Source organism: Mobula birostris, chromosome 7 (assembly GCF_030028105.1).
Source record: "Mobula birostris isolate sMobBir1 chromosome 7, sMobBir1.hap1, whole genome shotgun sequence".
NCBI classification, from domain to species: domain Eukaryota; kingdom Metazoa; phylum Chordata; class Chondrichthyes; order Myliobatiformes; family Myliobatidae; genus Mobula; species Mobula birostris.
The window spans coordinates 55903402-55918553 of record NC_092376.1 but is presented as its reverse complement, the minus strand read 5'-3'; the positions used below and the strand labels follow the sequence as shown (position 1 = coordinate 55918553).

General features: G+C 36.8%; 1 protein-coding gene across 2 annotated transcripts in view; it reads left to right on the top strand.

Moving 5' to 3' along the window:
• The window catches only part of mrps9 (mitochondrial ribosomal protein S9), a 61581-nt gene that overhangs the window by 45163 nt on the left and 1266 nt on the right, over nt 1-15152 (top strand). For both annotated transcript variants that reach the window (XM_072263219.1, XM_072263218.1), the window contains 4 exons: nt 2047-2122; nt 7785-7953; nt 12903-13011; nt 14879-15048. In XM_072263219.1, the coding sequence (XP_072119320.1) occupies nt 2047-2122; nt 7785-7953; nt 12903-13011; nt 14879-15048 (524 nt within the window). The remainder of the gene's footprint in view (nt 1-2046; nt 2123-7784; nt 7954-12902; nt 13012-14878; nt 15049-15152) is intronic.

Genomic DNA, 15152 nt, shown 5'->3' with positions numbered 1-15152 from the left:
AATGAAGAAAACACAGCAGAAAATACTTCTGGAATAGTTTTATTTTTGAGAAAATTCACTGCTTTTCCTGACTTTTTGTTTCCTGGTGCAAGATAGAAATGCCATAAGCTTCTTGTTTGATAATGCTTTTATTCCCTGCCTAAATCCTTTTTTTTTATTCTTCAGTGTAGCAAATAGCAGTAGATAATCCTAATGAACAGTTTGACATGTTTAATATTTGTTTATGACTGCTGTGCTTCATACTGTGTTGCTAGTCACCTGCCTGTTTCCTGAACTGTTTTTTTATCCTTTGGTAGATTTCTTAACTCTTTAACAACATCATCGGCTTGTTCTTACTTTGCAGTCAGGTAGCTTGTGCAAGAGCTGGGTTGTGCATTATTGTAAAATTCTAATCTTTCAGTGTTCTGCTTTATCTTTTTTGTTCAATAGTATTTTATAATGTACTTACTGCATGAGAAAGATTAGATGCATCTTTATAAACAATAAATTATTATCCTGATAAATCTATCTACCGTCTTATATAAATTGCTTCCTACAGACTTCTTTTATAAATGTGTAATTAAGAGTTTTTACCAACATATATAGCTGTTAAGGAATAAAAACATTTGTCGCTACAGCAACTTTCAAAGAACCCTTTGGATTTTTGCGAACTTAGTAAATGACGGTTTGTTTAAATACTCCTCCTTTCAACTTGTGAAGAATTTGCCCCATGATGGGTTAGCAAATTTGTACTTCAAAGATTAAGAGAATTAGTTTCTACAGAATTTATATAATTATCAACTCATTTGTACATCAACTAATGATGTAGTTAACTACTCAGATGCTGCCTGGCCTGCTGAACATTTTTTAAAACTTTTATTTCACATTTTTAGTATCTGCACTACTTTATTTTTGGGAAACTATAAATCATCATTTTAACAGATTCCTGACTAATAACAGTATATATAAACCTTTCTACATCTGGTCTGTAATTTTGTACTATATTAGACTTGATGTGTAAATTTTGTATTTTTTTTACTGTAGTTGTTCAAATAAGGGTTTGTTGAAAAATTGACCATGCTTCTAAGTGCCCATGCTCCCATGAATATTAGGGCTTTATTGTTGTTTATCCCAGCTAGGCAACTGTATTACCTGCTGTGCTTAGTAATGAATCATTGACGCTGATGTTGTAATTTAATTTGCTGCTACATTGATCCTATACTGCACAACAATGCCATCTGGTGTTTTCCTGGAAATGGAGATTGCAGCAAGAGTGATGTCTTCAGAAGTGACATGAGCTACTCAACGTTTGCAAATTATCAGATAATTTTGTTTCTTTGAAGATGCTTTGCTCTGAAATCTACAAGATTGTTATGTACTTTGTAATGTCTTTACCTCCTTAGGGACTTGATTTAAGTCATGTTATATTTTTAAAAAAGCATTGAGCCAAGATGTATATTTTTAATGAATGGTGTGTTCAAGGTATTTTAGAATTCAGTTTCCATGCTAGTTGTTAATATATACTTTAGTACTTTATTACAAAGCACAGAACAGCCTTTTGGATTCAACATTGGGCCCTATAGTATCAAATAATTAACATATTTTGCCTATTTTACCTTTTAACCTTGGTAATTTCAGATAAATAATCCACATTTATATTAACTTAAAGATTTAGTTGTTTGTTACCGATTGTTTTCATCAATTTAACCTATTCTACCTTTTTACCTGCTTCTTGCTAGCCTACATCATGCAGCCACAACACCTTTCTTCAAGTCAAATCTTGTCTTATCTTTAACAATTCCCTGTCCTAAAATATTAATTGCTTCCCCCTCTTCAGATGTAGCTTAACTTGCTGAATATTTAAAGATTTGATGTTTTTATTTCATTTCATCCAGTAGACAAAGTTATATATTTTTTATCAGTCGTTGAACAAGTGTAATTCCTTTTGATTAAAATCTTATGCTATTGTGTGACAACCCACTAATATCAATGTTCATGTAGAGAAAACCTGGGTAAGATTGTCTTTAGATTTCACAGAGTTACACAATATTTTTCCCCTTCGTGTAGAAACTTAGTTGGAAGCAGATGGTTGACAAAGGAAGAGCTGGCAGAGATATTGCTTGAACAAATTTCTGACCACGATGTAAGTAAACAATCTTTTACATGTTGCATATTACTCAGGAAACTTTGACCTTTCTAGTATGAAGCAGAAATGCTTTCTTTTGATTTTATTTTTAAAGACGTTTTTAAGGTTAGGGACATGAGTTAATAAAAAGTACATATTGTGACAGTCTGGCAGGATTTTGACTTATAAACTAATATCAGCTTTATCTTGTGTATGTAATTTAAATAAAGTAAATGGAATGTATCCTCTTTTGGTACCTGGGAAGATTTCTAACCACCCCTTAAGTAGACAAATTTACAGAATTTATGTACATGCCTTTGAGCTTTATGTTTTTCCTAATTGGTAATTTCTGATGAAGCAATCCATAGTATTCCAAATGTTTACTTGGAACATTTACAAACTTGTATGCCTACTATGATCTAATTCTATTTAATGAGTCTATTTAGATCCTTTTTCAAAGTATAAATTTTAGAGCAGTATAACTTCATAATTAGGTGAGTTTCTGCATTGTTGCATGAAACAATACCCATTACTTGCAGTAAACTTTACTAGAAGATCAGATTGAACTTTTTTTGGGATCAGACATTGAAACAACAATTTTGCCTGCAGCTAAAAACTAAAAATATTCCAAATTGAAGACAGGAATCAAGTTTGGGCAGGTTTTCTTGTTAAGACCGTCCATAATTGACTTGTTTTTCGTAAGAGAATATGAAGCATATTTTCACTTAATTTCTTTCAAATGTTAAGAAACTTTGTATATTTATACAATATGATTACATAGCACATTATTCTTCTCAGGAATTCTATCTGTATGAAAGTGTCAGAGTTTAATAATTGCTATTGGTTCACTTTCTTAATGCATGATACCCAATACACTTCACTTTCCAATTCACCGTACACTTTTGATTTAATGTACAAATACTTGATGCTGCTTGAAATTATTTACATTTCTCCTTTTTCTAAAGTCTGTATTAATAGATAAGCTATCAGAAGATTATTTAGGTTCACTAAGAACTTGCTGTAAACAAAGCTTTCAAGTTCTGTTGCCTTTTCCCTTTTTGTTTGAAGAGGAATCACATTCTTTGAAATTGGAATTGTTCTTCCTGGTTGTACTCCATACACATTTAGGTTGGAGGAACAACACCTTATATTCCGTCTGGGTAGCCTCCAACCTGATGGCATGAACATTGACTTCTCTAACTTCCGCTAATGCCCCACCTCCCCCTCGTACCCCATCCGTTATTTATTTTTATACACACATTCTTTCTCTCACTCTCCTTTTTCTCCCTCTGTCCCTCTGACTATACCCCTTGCCCATCCTCTGGGTTCCCCCCCACCCTTGTCTTTCTCCCCGGACCTCCTGTCCCATGATCCTCTCATATCCCCATTGCCAATCACCTGTCCAGCTCTTAGCTCCATCCCTCCCCCTCCTGTCTTCTCCTATCATTTTGGATCTCCCCCTCCCCCTCCAACTTTCAAATCTCTTACTAACTGTTCCTTCAGTTAGTCCTGACGAAGGGTCTCAGCCTGAAACGTCGACTGTACTTCTTCCTAGAGATGCTGCCTGTCCTGCTGCGTTCACCAGCAACTTTGATGTGTGTTGCTTGAATTTCCAGCATCTGCAGAATTCCTGTTCTTCACATTTAGTTTTGTTAGGTTTTTTAATTTCCTTTTACCTACCGTGATAAACTTATCCAAAGCTACTATATCTGCCTTTGGGATTGAAAGACAAATACAGATTTCACCTTTCCCCACCCCACCTCCAACTCCACCCCCTTCAACCACTGATAAAATTCAACATGTCTCTTTTTATGTTAATCACAAGCACAAGAAAATCTGCAGATGCTGGAAGTCCAAAGCAATTGCTTTAGATTTTTAGCATCTGCAGATTTTCTCACGTTTGCGATACTACTACTGCGAAGTCTCATTGAGAGATGCCTACTCTGTAGAAGTTTAAACCTTCCCTCCAGTCCTCATGCAGGGACTTGGCTGACAGCATCAACTGCTTACTCTCTTCCATAGACACTGCCTCAGCTACTGCATTCCTCCAGCATTTTGTGTGTGTTGCTTTATGTTAATCATCAGCTTTTCAGGTATTTCTTGCTGAAGAAGATGTTCATGAGTTAAACAGTTGTTTCATTCCTTCCAGGGCGTAAATTTGTCACACAAAGCAATATTGAGCTATAAAGAAGGGGCGTTTCTTGTCTGTGTGAGTTAGCTGCTCTTTGTCAGGGCAGTACTTAGACTGACAAACTTTCTTCCAGATCAACCAGAAGCCAGAACCTACATTTCTATTCAAAATTCATGGACAATTGGATAAGTACATGGCTTAGAAAGATGTGGGCCAAAAATGGGCAAATGAAGTGGCACCTTAGTTAGCATGGACAAGTTGGGTCTCTTTCTATGCTGTACAAATTTGACTCCAATTAGTACCTTTGCTTGAGAATGTCTGCAAATGGACACTTGGTAAAATCAATTCTGATGAAGTGCATAGTTGAATTTATACAGGGATTCAGAAATGACTTGCCCACAGAAGGCAGAGGGTGGTAGTAGATGAAGCATATTCTACCGCGAGGTCGGTGATACAGGGATCTGTACTGGGACTCCTGTTCTTGGTGATTTTTATAAATAACCTGGATGAGGAAGTGGAAGGGTAGGTTAGAAAGTTTGCAGATGGCGCAATGGTTGGTGGTGTTGTGGATAGTGTAGAAGGTTATCATAAGTTATAACTGGACATTGATAAGACGAAAAGCTGGGCTGAGAAGGGGCAACACACACAACATGCTGGAGGAACTCAGCAGGGCAGGCAGCATCTATGGAAAAAACATCAACTACTTTTTTCCATAGGTGCTGGCTGGCCTGCTGGGTTCCTCCAGCATTTTCTGTTATGTTGCTTGAATTTCCAACATCTGCAAATTTTCTCTTGTCTGAGAAAGGGCAGATGGAGTTCAGGTCAGAAAAGTGATAAATTTTGGCATGTCGAACCAAGGTGAAGTACGGGTTTAATATCATAATTCTTAGCAGTATGGAGGAACATAGAATCCTTTGGTCCACGTGCATTGGGTTCCTCAGAATTGTCATGCAAGTTGACAGGATGATTAAGGAGGTATATTGCATGTTGGCCTTCATTCGTTAGGTGATTGAGTTCAAGAGCCATGATGTAATGTTGCAGCTGTATTAAACTCTAGTGAGACCACATTTGGAGTCCTGACGAAGGGCCTCGGCCGGAAATGTCGACTGTACCTCTTCCTAGAGATGCTGCCTGGCCTGCTGCGTTCACCAGCAACTTTGATGTGTGTTCCTTGAATTTCCAGCATCTGCAGAATTCCTCGTGTTTGGAGTATTGTGTTCTGTTCTGGTCACCTCATTGTAGGAAGGATGTAGAAGCTTAAGAGAGGAGGCACAGATTTACCAGGATGTTGCCTGGATTAGAAGTGATGTCTCATGAGAAAAGGTTGAGTGAGCTTAAGTTTTTTTTCCCTTTGACTTGATAGAGGTGTGTAATATGATAAGAGGCATTGATAGAGTGGACAGCCAGCTTTTTTTCCAGAGAAAAATGGCTAATATGAAAGAGCATAACTTTAAGGTGATGAAAAGAAAATTTAAAAAGAAGGTAAATCTTTTTTTTTACAGAGAGACTGCTGGGTGCATGGAACAGGGATGGTGGTAGAGGCAGATACATTAGAGATATTTAAGAGACTCTGAGGTAGTTACACAAATGAATGAATAATGGAGGACTATATGGGGGGAATGTTAGAAAGATCTTGGAATAGATTAAAAGGTTGGCATAACATTGTGGGCCGAAGGGTCTGTACTGTGCTGTAGTGTTCTATGAATAACCTACTCACACTTCTAAATTATTTCAAAGAATTTACATTTCTGGATTGGTACTGTCACCCATTCAAATGTATCCTAATAACATGCACTGTCTTAGTGCTTGGGGAAAAAGAATGTGAGAAAATTTATTAGAGTGTGGAAGTAAGAAGAACTTCAGTCTAAAGAAAAATTAAAATTGTTTTACAGAAATTGAATAATTTGATGGCAAGAAGTAGTGTGAGAAATTAAGTAAGGTGTTGAGATGATAACTGGAATTTTTACAACTAAGGAAGAATAAAAGTGGAGTTCTAAGATATAGGAATGAAATATTTTGATAGATAAATGAAATAAGAGCAACAGGAGCAAATTGAGTAAGTTGGAAGAGACTGGCAGTATTATTAGAGTAGGTTGGGAATTTAAACATCAGTACCTTGTAATCTATGTGTGAAGTTGCTGGTAAATAAAAGCAGCTATGGCCAGACGAACATTGCATTTCCTTCTTGTCTCATCAAAACTTGGACTGCAGAGGAAATAAATTGAACTAAAATCTAATAGTATAAAGAGGAAAAAAATCAAAAAATCTGATCCTGTTTTTCATTCTGAAACAAATCGAATTTAGAATCAGAAGACAGGCTTATATGAAATAACAACTTGCATTTGATAAAGCCTCTGCTGTGGTGAAAGAATAGCATTTGCTTGAATGGAATGTTTACACACAGTTCTTTGTTGGTACAAGATGTGTATGCTGGTTAATCAAACATGTAAAAAATTCTACATAAATAAACCTTTGGCCTGTAATTAGATTAATTCCATTTTTACACTTGACTAGCAAGGAGTCTAATGAAGAACTAAGCATAGTCTTTTTCCCTTCCTTTGCTGTCACTTTTAAAGCCATTCAGGGGTTTGCTAGTAGACTGTTAATCTCAAAGAATTGGCTGCTTTTTTAAAAATAATTAAATGTTTACTGCTGTGCACTTGATTATATGCTTTGTATGCGCCTGAGTTCCTTCTTTCTGTTGCATAGTTGTAGACAATTTATTATCTTGTAAAATTGCCAATATTTTAATTATAGATTACTGACTGCACATTAGAATTTGAATTTTATTTGGTAAAAAAGCTTACCTATCTGGACTATATTAATTATGCTTTAACTCTTCTAGTTTTAAATATAATTATATATCAATTGATTGATAGTTGCAGGTGACATACCTTTTTTGACAACTTTGCCTTGAGTGAGTTCATTGAGGTATTGTAGCTTCAATTCACAGACAGAGCTACCTTTGTATAATAACATGTAATGGGAGTATTTTATTTTAAACAAAAGGAGTTTACATAAATTACTGCTCAAGACTTCTAAATGTTTTGCACAACCCAATGAGAACCTCTACTTATTACTGTCTTTCTAATTGTATAATCCAGGGAAGCATTACATCTCTCTTAGTTGAATTGTTGGTTTACAATAGCTGGTGCCAAACCACCAATTTCTATTAACATCCTACACAATTTAAGTCTGTCTGCTGTGATATGAGAGTTTCAGCTCTATGGAAAGAGATATTTTTCAACTAGTATGTAGCTTCTATTCTAACAATGGTGAATAATCAAAGCTTGCCTGGTGAATACTTCATTGTTACCTTACTGAAAAATGGGTTCTATGGATATTAATGCATATTGTTCAACTGTTCTCCCAATCCATGTCTGATCTAGTCACAGCCCATTTCCAATTTTGAAATTACTGCGACAAACTTATGACATTTTATGTCTCGGACTGTGCTGAAGATAATGCGTTTAATTGTCAATTGTCCGGTTTAATAAATGTTTGGCTATCATTAAGTAACATTAGTCTTCTCTTTTATGCTTTAAACAGTACATACACTTTCTTCAGTTACTGGAGCGTATGCTGACCTTGCCATATTGCAGTATCAAGGAAGAATATGTGTTGAAATTTCGCAGAAAGGTGGAAGATCAGTCCAAGAAACAGAAAGTTGAAGCTTTACAGTTTGATGAGAATGGAATAGCTTTCAGCAAAGGAGAAGGTGAAACAAAATCCTAGTGTGGGATTCACTCATTAATTACTTTTTTGATTTGTGGTAAAATTCTTTTCACTAGCATGGTGCTGAATGTTTTACTGGGACATGATTAATACCAAACATTTTGTTTAATTTTTATTATTTTTGCTAGTACCAGAGAAAATTGTAGTTTGGAGACAATATTTTATAAATTCTCTATTCGTCAGATTCTTGTGTGATGTTTAGGAGTTATCAACCTGATGCTGTAATTTTTTTGCTAAAATTAGTTTTAAACGTAAATGCCATTCTAGGGTTCTCAATTACTGGCACCTTGCCAGAGAAACTACTTTTCAATCAAACTATGGATCATTTTCTTCAGCTAAGCAAAAACCAAATTTGAAATGTGTGTTACTTATGTTACATACTTAAAGAATGTGATTTTTTTTTTTTTGTTAACAGACGGCCACTAATGAAAGAAAGATTGTGTGAAAAAGTTGGCTGACTTCCAGCTATTTGTATGACGTGCCTTGTCTCGTACACTGAACTTGCCATCTTATATATTCCAGTTATACATATGGTTCACAGATTCTGGACATTTCAGTAATGAAAATTAAGCCATACAGTCTAAAAGTCTCACAACTTCACAATGTGATGAAAACTGAATAAATGATAACTGAGTTTATTGGTTTCAGATCACAGCTGCATCATCATGAGTATGACTGCTGATAGGTAAAATATGTACAATATAAACTATCTTGCAGTAGGTTTTGTTCTTGAAGTATGCTGAGTATCACATTCAGTTACCAATTTTATGGTAGCATTAATCATAAATGCTAACATAATGCCCAATGCTTGAGGTAATATCTTTTGTTTAATGAAGACACATTACATAATTTGCTAGATGTAAACTGTACTCTCTTCCTTTACAATCTATTGAGTTAATATGGTTGACTGACCATTCTCACCCAGTGCTTTTCCATTGTCATCCGCACCCCAACAACTCAATTAGTGCTATCCCAATGCAACCTACAAGGTAGCTGGTGGTTTTTGTTCTTTCTCTCACACTTTTACTTCTGCTGCCCTATAAGAATCTGATTTTGAACCCCTTTTAAGACTGAATGACAATATCTAAAAACACAACATTACTTTCCATATGTATACCAGCACCACCCAACTCTACCTTGCAACTCCTCCTCTCTCAGACAACTTGTCTCATATGCTATACTAGAAAATTGCAGATTTCTCCCAACTGAATATTGGAGAGACCCAAGATGTTGACATGATTACCTTGGTACCAACAGTGGCGTGTCTGAGATTGAATTAGACTCTATGAAATCTTAATGTTCTGTTTGATTTTTAGGATGTACCACCACTAGTACTTATCAGTAATGTCTCATCTTACCACATCTGTCACAGCTTCCCATCTCTCTAAACCTGGTGCATCTACTGCTGAAACCCTCATTCACATCTCGTTTTCTTCGGACCTAACCATAAATATAAATTGTTGCTTTAAGCCATCAAAGTGGGTCATATTCATGAAATTCCAAGTGTTTATTAAATAATAGTGCCTTTGAAAATTTTAATTAAGATTTATAAAAATGTATTCTGCAGTAAGTTTGAAGCTCCTAAACTTTGTAACAAATTTACTTTGTCCAGACCACATGTTAGACCATAAGACATTGGAGCAGAATTAGGCCATTCAGCCCATCAAATCTGCTCTGCCTTTCCATCCTACCTGATCCCAGATCCCACTCAACCCCATACAGCTGCCTTCTCGCCGTATCCTTTGATGCCCTGACCAATTAGGAAAATATCAACTTTCGCTTTAAATATACCCACAGTCTTGACCTACGTAGCTGTCTGTGGCAGACCATTCCACAAATTCACCACTCTCTGGCTAAAAATGTTTCTCTTTACCTTCGCTCTAAAAGGCTGTGCCCTGTAAATCTGGACATCCCCCCAACATAGGAAACACCCTCTGTCAACATTACATACAATGGTAATGTTTTGAGGGCCACTAACAACTGTTCACTCTTTAAGCTCTTTCAAACATCCTTTGGAAGTGACACTTGAAATCCCTTTTGGCTGCTTAGCAAGATATCTTCATTTTCCTGTTGTTTGTTAGATGTTCTGTTTATGTTGACTGCTGTCTGTGTCAGCATAACACTGACAGCACATCAGAAAGTCGTGATAAACAGTACCTATTCTAGTTCATAGAAACATGGGGTGTAGTAATAGGATCACAAGACAGTTGTTTAGCCTCTGGATCCTGCTTATAGCTGATGCTTTCTTTTGTACCATGTGGAATTTCCAGGCCAGAAAATGACTTTTCACTTTTTGAAAATAAATTGGTCATCAAAACACTGTATCCCTGATATGAAAGAGCTTGCATTTTTATAATGTGTTTCCACTCAAATTGCTTCAGTTCAGCTCAGCTGCAGGTGAAGGGCAAGGCATTTGCCCGTTATGGATGAGGAAGTGCTCTTTTAAAAGATATTTTCTGCAATTCAAAAGCTAATTTTGAAGCAGTTTTTAATTGCTTTATTAAATGTCTGATTTGCCTTGGGAAATTAAAAAAAAAGGCTCACCTTTCTTTATCTATCAATTATTTCTTTTACAAAACAGTGGGTTGGCCATTATATCCTTCAAGCAGCGGAATAGAAATTGAAATTAATTCTGATATGGAAACAAGTGCTAAAGTCATGCTATGTGGGAGACCTGGAACATTTGTTTTTATGTTTAGGAAGAAATTTTCACTGCACGTTGTCGAAGTCTATGCACACGATGAACAACAGAATTAGTAGTTTTTTACACAATAGCTTATGTGAACTGCAGTTAAATAGGAGTTGAGTATACCAATGCAGAATTTGACATGAAGATGCACAATTGCAATACTAATGGAGCCAGTGTAATGCTGGAGGAGAACTATTAAAGGAAAGTGGCAAAATAAATAAAAGTGCATACTTCCTAGTATTGCTTCAGCATGACTGTTTCTTCAGCTGAGACCACATCTCCTATATGCTTTCTACTCATTGCTCCAATACAGCTAAAACAGTTAACATAGAAAACCTACAGCACAATACAGGCCCTTCGGCCCACAAAGCTGTGCAGAGCATGTCCCTACCTTAGAACTACCTAGGCTTTACCCATAGCCCTCTATTTTTCTAAGCTCCATATAGCCATCCAGGAGTCTCTTAAAAGACCCTATGGTTTCCGCCTCTGCCACTGGCAGCCCATTCCATGCACTCACCACTCTCTGCGTAAAGAAACTTACCCCTGACATCTCCTCTGTACCTACTTCCAAGCACCTTAAAACTATGCCCTCTTGTGCTAGCCATTTCAGCTCTGGGGAAAAGCCTCTGACTATCCACACAATCAATGCCTCTCATTATCTTGAACACCTCTATCAAGTCACCTCTCATCCTCTGTCGCTCCAAGGAGAGAAGGCCGAGTTCACTCAACCTATTCTCATAAAGCATGCTCCCCAATCCAGGCAACATCCTTGTAAATCTCCTCTGCACCCTTTCTTTGGTTTCCACATCCTTCGTGTAGTGAGGCGACCAGAAATGAGCACAGTACTGCTGGTGGGGTGTGACCAGGGTTCTGTATAGCTGCAACATTACCTCTCGGCTCTTAAACTCAATCCCACAATTGATGAAGCCTAATGCACCGTATGCCTTCTTAACCACAGAGTCAACCTACGTAGCAGCTTTGAGTGTCCTATGGACTTGGACCCCAGGATCCCTCTAATCCTCCACACTGCCAAGAGTCTTGCCATTAATGCTATATTCTGCCAGTTGTGCAGTTGTGACATCAATTAAATCTTGCAAGTCAATTGACGTCACTTTTCCATGCTTGATGTGATAGGACTGAATGTTTAGATGTGTGCACTGTTGTGGAAAGTACTGCAATTTATTTTACACCGCAGTTCAATTCCCTAGTTTTACAGAAATGTTAGCAAAGGGATTGAATATCTATGATGTCATGTTTCCAATCCATAATCCAATTTGAACAGTTTAAAGATTTTTGATGTGTAATGATGCTACAAACTTTACTACTTCCTCTCCATCATCAGATTTCTAAACAGCCCATGAACCTTTAAGCGCTACCTTATTATTCCTAGTTTGCTTTATTTATTTATTTGTAGGACTTACTGTAATTTCACAGCAAATGTTAGGGATAATAAACCTGATTCTGGGAGAGGATGACGATGAACATGGCTTTAAAAGATGTTTAATAGAAGTGAAGTCTTCAATATTGTATCTCAAGTTTTACATCTATGTCCCAGGGCATGACATATTGGATATCTAACCTAAGTGGTACTTTCAGTGTGAATAGCCTTGGTGATTTAGATAATGACGTGTGTGTGGAAAGAAATAAAGGACAATGAAAGATACAAACAAAGCAGGGGAGAGAGGAGGAAGAGGCAATGAAGCAAGATGATACAGGAAGGGGAGTAATAGGGAAGATAAAAGTGAAAGGAAAAAGCAGCAGAAAATAGGTGTGATGGAAGAGGAGGTAAGTGGAAGTGTAGGAAATGGTAGCAAAAGGATATTTTAAAAAGGTAGGGAAGAAATGATGTAATGGGTAGGAACAAACTAGAGGGGAGGAATGGGTTCAGGGAGAATTCCAGTGGGAAGATTGAAGAGGAGGTGAGCCAAGATTAAATGAAGGAACGGAGAAAGGGAAAGGGGAAGTAAAAATCCTTGTCACTTTAAAAACCGTTGAAAATTTGATAGGTAGTAAAATTTGTACCATGAATTGAGTTGTGATTTGTGGAACCTCTTACTGAAGAATATTGTCCCCGTTAACTTTTCTTGAAAACTTCATTGTAATGTTAAAAACCAAAAGAGTTCATCTACTTCATAAGTAAACACGAGTGAATTTGCAGCTGTTTATAGAAGTGTTTTCTTTTAGATATAGTATTTGTTAAAAAGATCGATGCAGTTGTTAGTCATTATTTTTCTTAACTTTAGGTCGAAGAAAAACAGCAAAAGCAGTAGTTATAGTTCGAGACCGAGGAAGCGGCAAAATAACAGTGAATGGGCTGGATTATTTGCAGTATTTTCCATCACTACAAGAAAGGTAATCATCTTATTGTTTTGAAATAAAATTATGCAAATACATCCTTCTGCAAATCTGAAGAATTGAAGAGTTAGTCAAAATTGTAAATCTTACATGGATGAAGTTGAATAAAAAGATTTGAAAAATTCAGAGCATGTGGTTTAGAGTCAGTTTAAGTGCAGAAACCCACCAGGGCCACCCTTCAACTACTCATTTTAGACTATCTTTTAGTTTCTATACTCATCTGTATACTAGGAACAATTTACAATGATGAATTAACCTATCAACCTGCAGGGGTTTGGGATGTGGAAGGAAACCCATGTGGTCACAGGGAAAATGTACAAATACTACAATGACAGCACCCATGTTGGGTTTGAACCCTGGTCTTTGGCACAGCGAGGCAGGGGCTCAACTAGTCTTGTGGTGTTATTTTTAAGTGTAAACCATTTTGGTTACAATGAATAATTTTCAATCAATAAAATGCAATAGATTTATTTTAGGTGTACAGTAGCACAGGGAAATAAATCTGGATTATTGCCGGTTAGTACTTTTATCACTGCATTTACTAACTTAAAAATTGCTTGGTTCGTAATTATATTACTGAGTGAAATATATATAATGATTTAAAATTCTCTGTACTTTCTCACATATTTTCAATCTATGTAAATTATTTTACGCTCTGTGTGATGAAAAATAGATTTAAGTGCATTTGTTACTGAAAACAGCTTAAGACTTCAGATGCCAAGAGGTGTGGTTCATGGGATAAGGAACTAATTCTTAGTCCATCTTTTGTTAATGTTTGAAGAATACTGAAGAAATGAGATTTACCCCGAAATTATCATATCCAAGAGTCTTTTAGTCTTCCCCAAGAAATCCAGCTTGGAATTATAAGTTCCCACAACTATTCATTCATGGATGAAACATGAGCATCTTTTCTTCAGCGCTCAACCACAAGGATATTATTCCATAGTGTTAAATCACAGGATAATCAAAACAATCATAACAAAACAAAAAAAAAGATATTCATTGCTTAAGTCCTCTGACTCACATTTTTTTAAGCTTGAAAGATGGCATTCAAGCTTTCAGTTAATAGTATATTACCTGGAAAGTATTGTATGTTAGATGTACAGTTTTGAGAACAGCTAAATTACTATAATCTGTGCTACAGGGGACCTTACGCTCCATACATCTAGTGTGTGCACCATTTACATTTTAAAAGTCACCTTCCTCTTGTACCTCATGCATCGCAAGGCTGTGTGTTTAGCCCCCTGCTCTATTTGCTTTACTTATGGCAGTGTGGTTAAGCAGAGTTCCAATGCCATATTTAGGTTTGCTGATGACACTACTGTTGTAGGCCAGATCAAACAAGGATGGTGATGAATCAGCAGGGAGATTGAAAATCTGGCTTTGTAGTGTCACAGCAACCTCTCACTCAATGTCAACAAGCCCATTAGCTGATTATTGACTTCAGGAGGAGGAAACTGGAGGTCCTTCAGGGGCTCAGAGGTGGGGAGGGTAAGCAACTTAAAATTCCTTGGCGTTATCAGTTCAGAGGATCTGTCCTGGACCCAGCCCTAAGTGCAATTATACTAAAGGCACAGCACACCTCTACTTCCTTAGAAGTTTGTGAAGATTTGGCATGACATCTAAAACTTTGACAAGTTTTTATAGATGTTTAGTGGAGAGTGTATTGACTGGCTGTGTCACTGAGAATCCTACAGAAAGTAATGTATGTGGCCCAGTTAATCACAGATAAAACCCTCCCCATCAATGAGCACATCTACACAGAGCATTTTTGCACATTTTGACCATTTGCACCACATTGTAACACCTTTATCACCAAGAATAACATTGCAAGAAAACTGTTTTTTCTCCCGTGAATTCTCAGAGAACAGCTGATGTTCCCTTTCCAGTACCTGGACCGATTAGGGATGCATGATATGGACTGCACAGTACACGCAGGCGGGGTATCCTCACAAGCAGGAGCTATTCGTTTGGGTACGTCAAGGGCTCTGCTTAGCTTCGTCACAGAGAAAGAAATGGAATCAATGAGGCAAGGTACTGGAATATCAGCTTAACATCAAAAATAATTTATAACTCAGTTTCACCTTTCAGATCAAGGTCAAATTTTAAATCTCCAGCAGGAAAGTACAGGTGTTTCA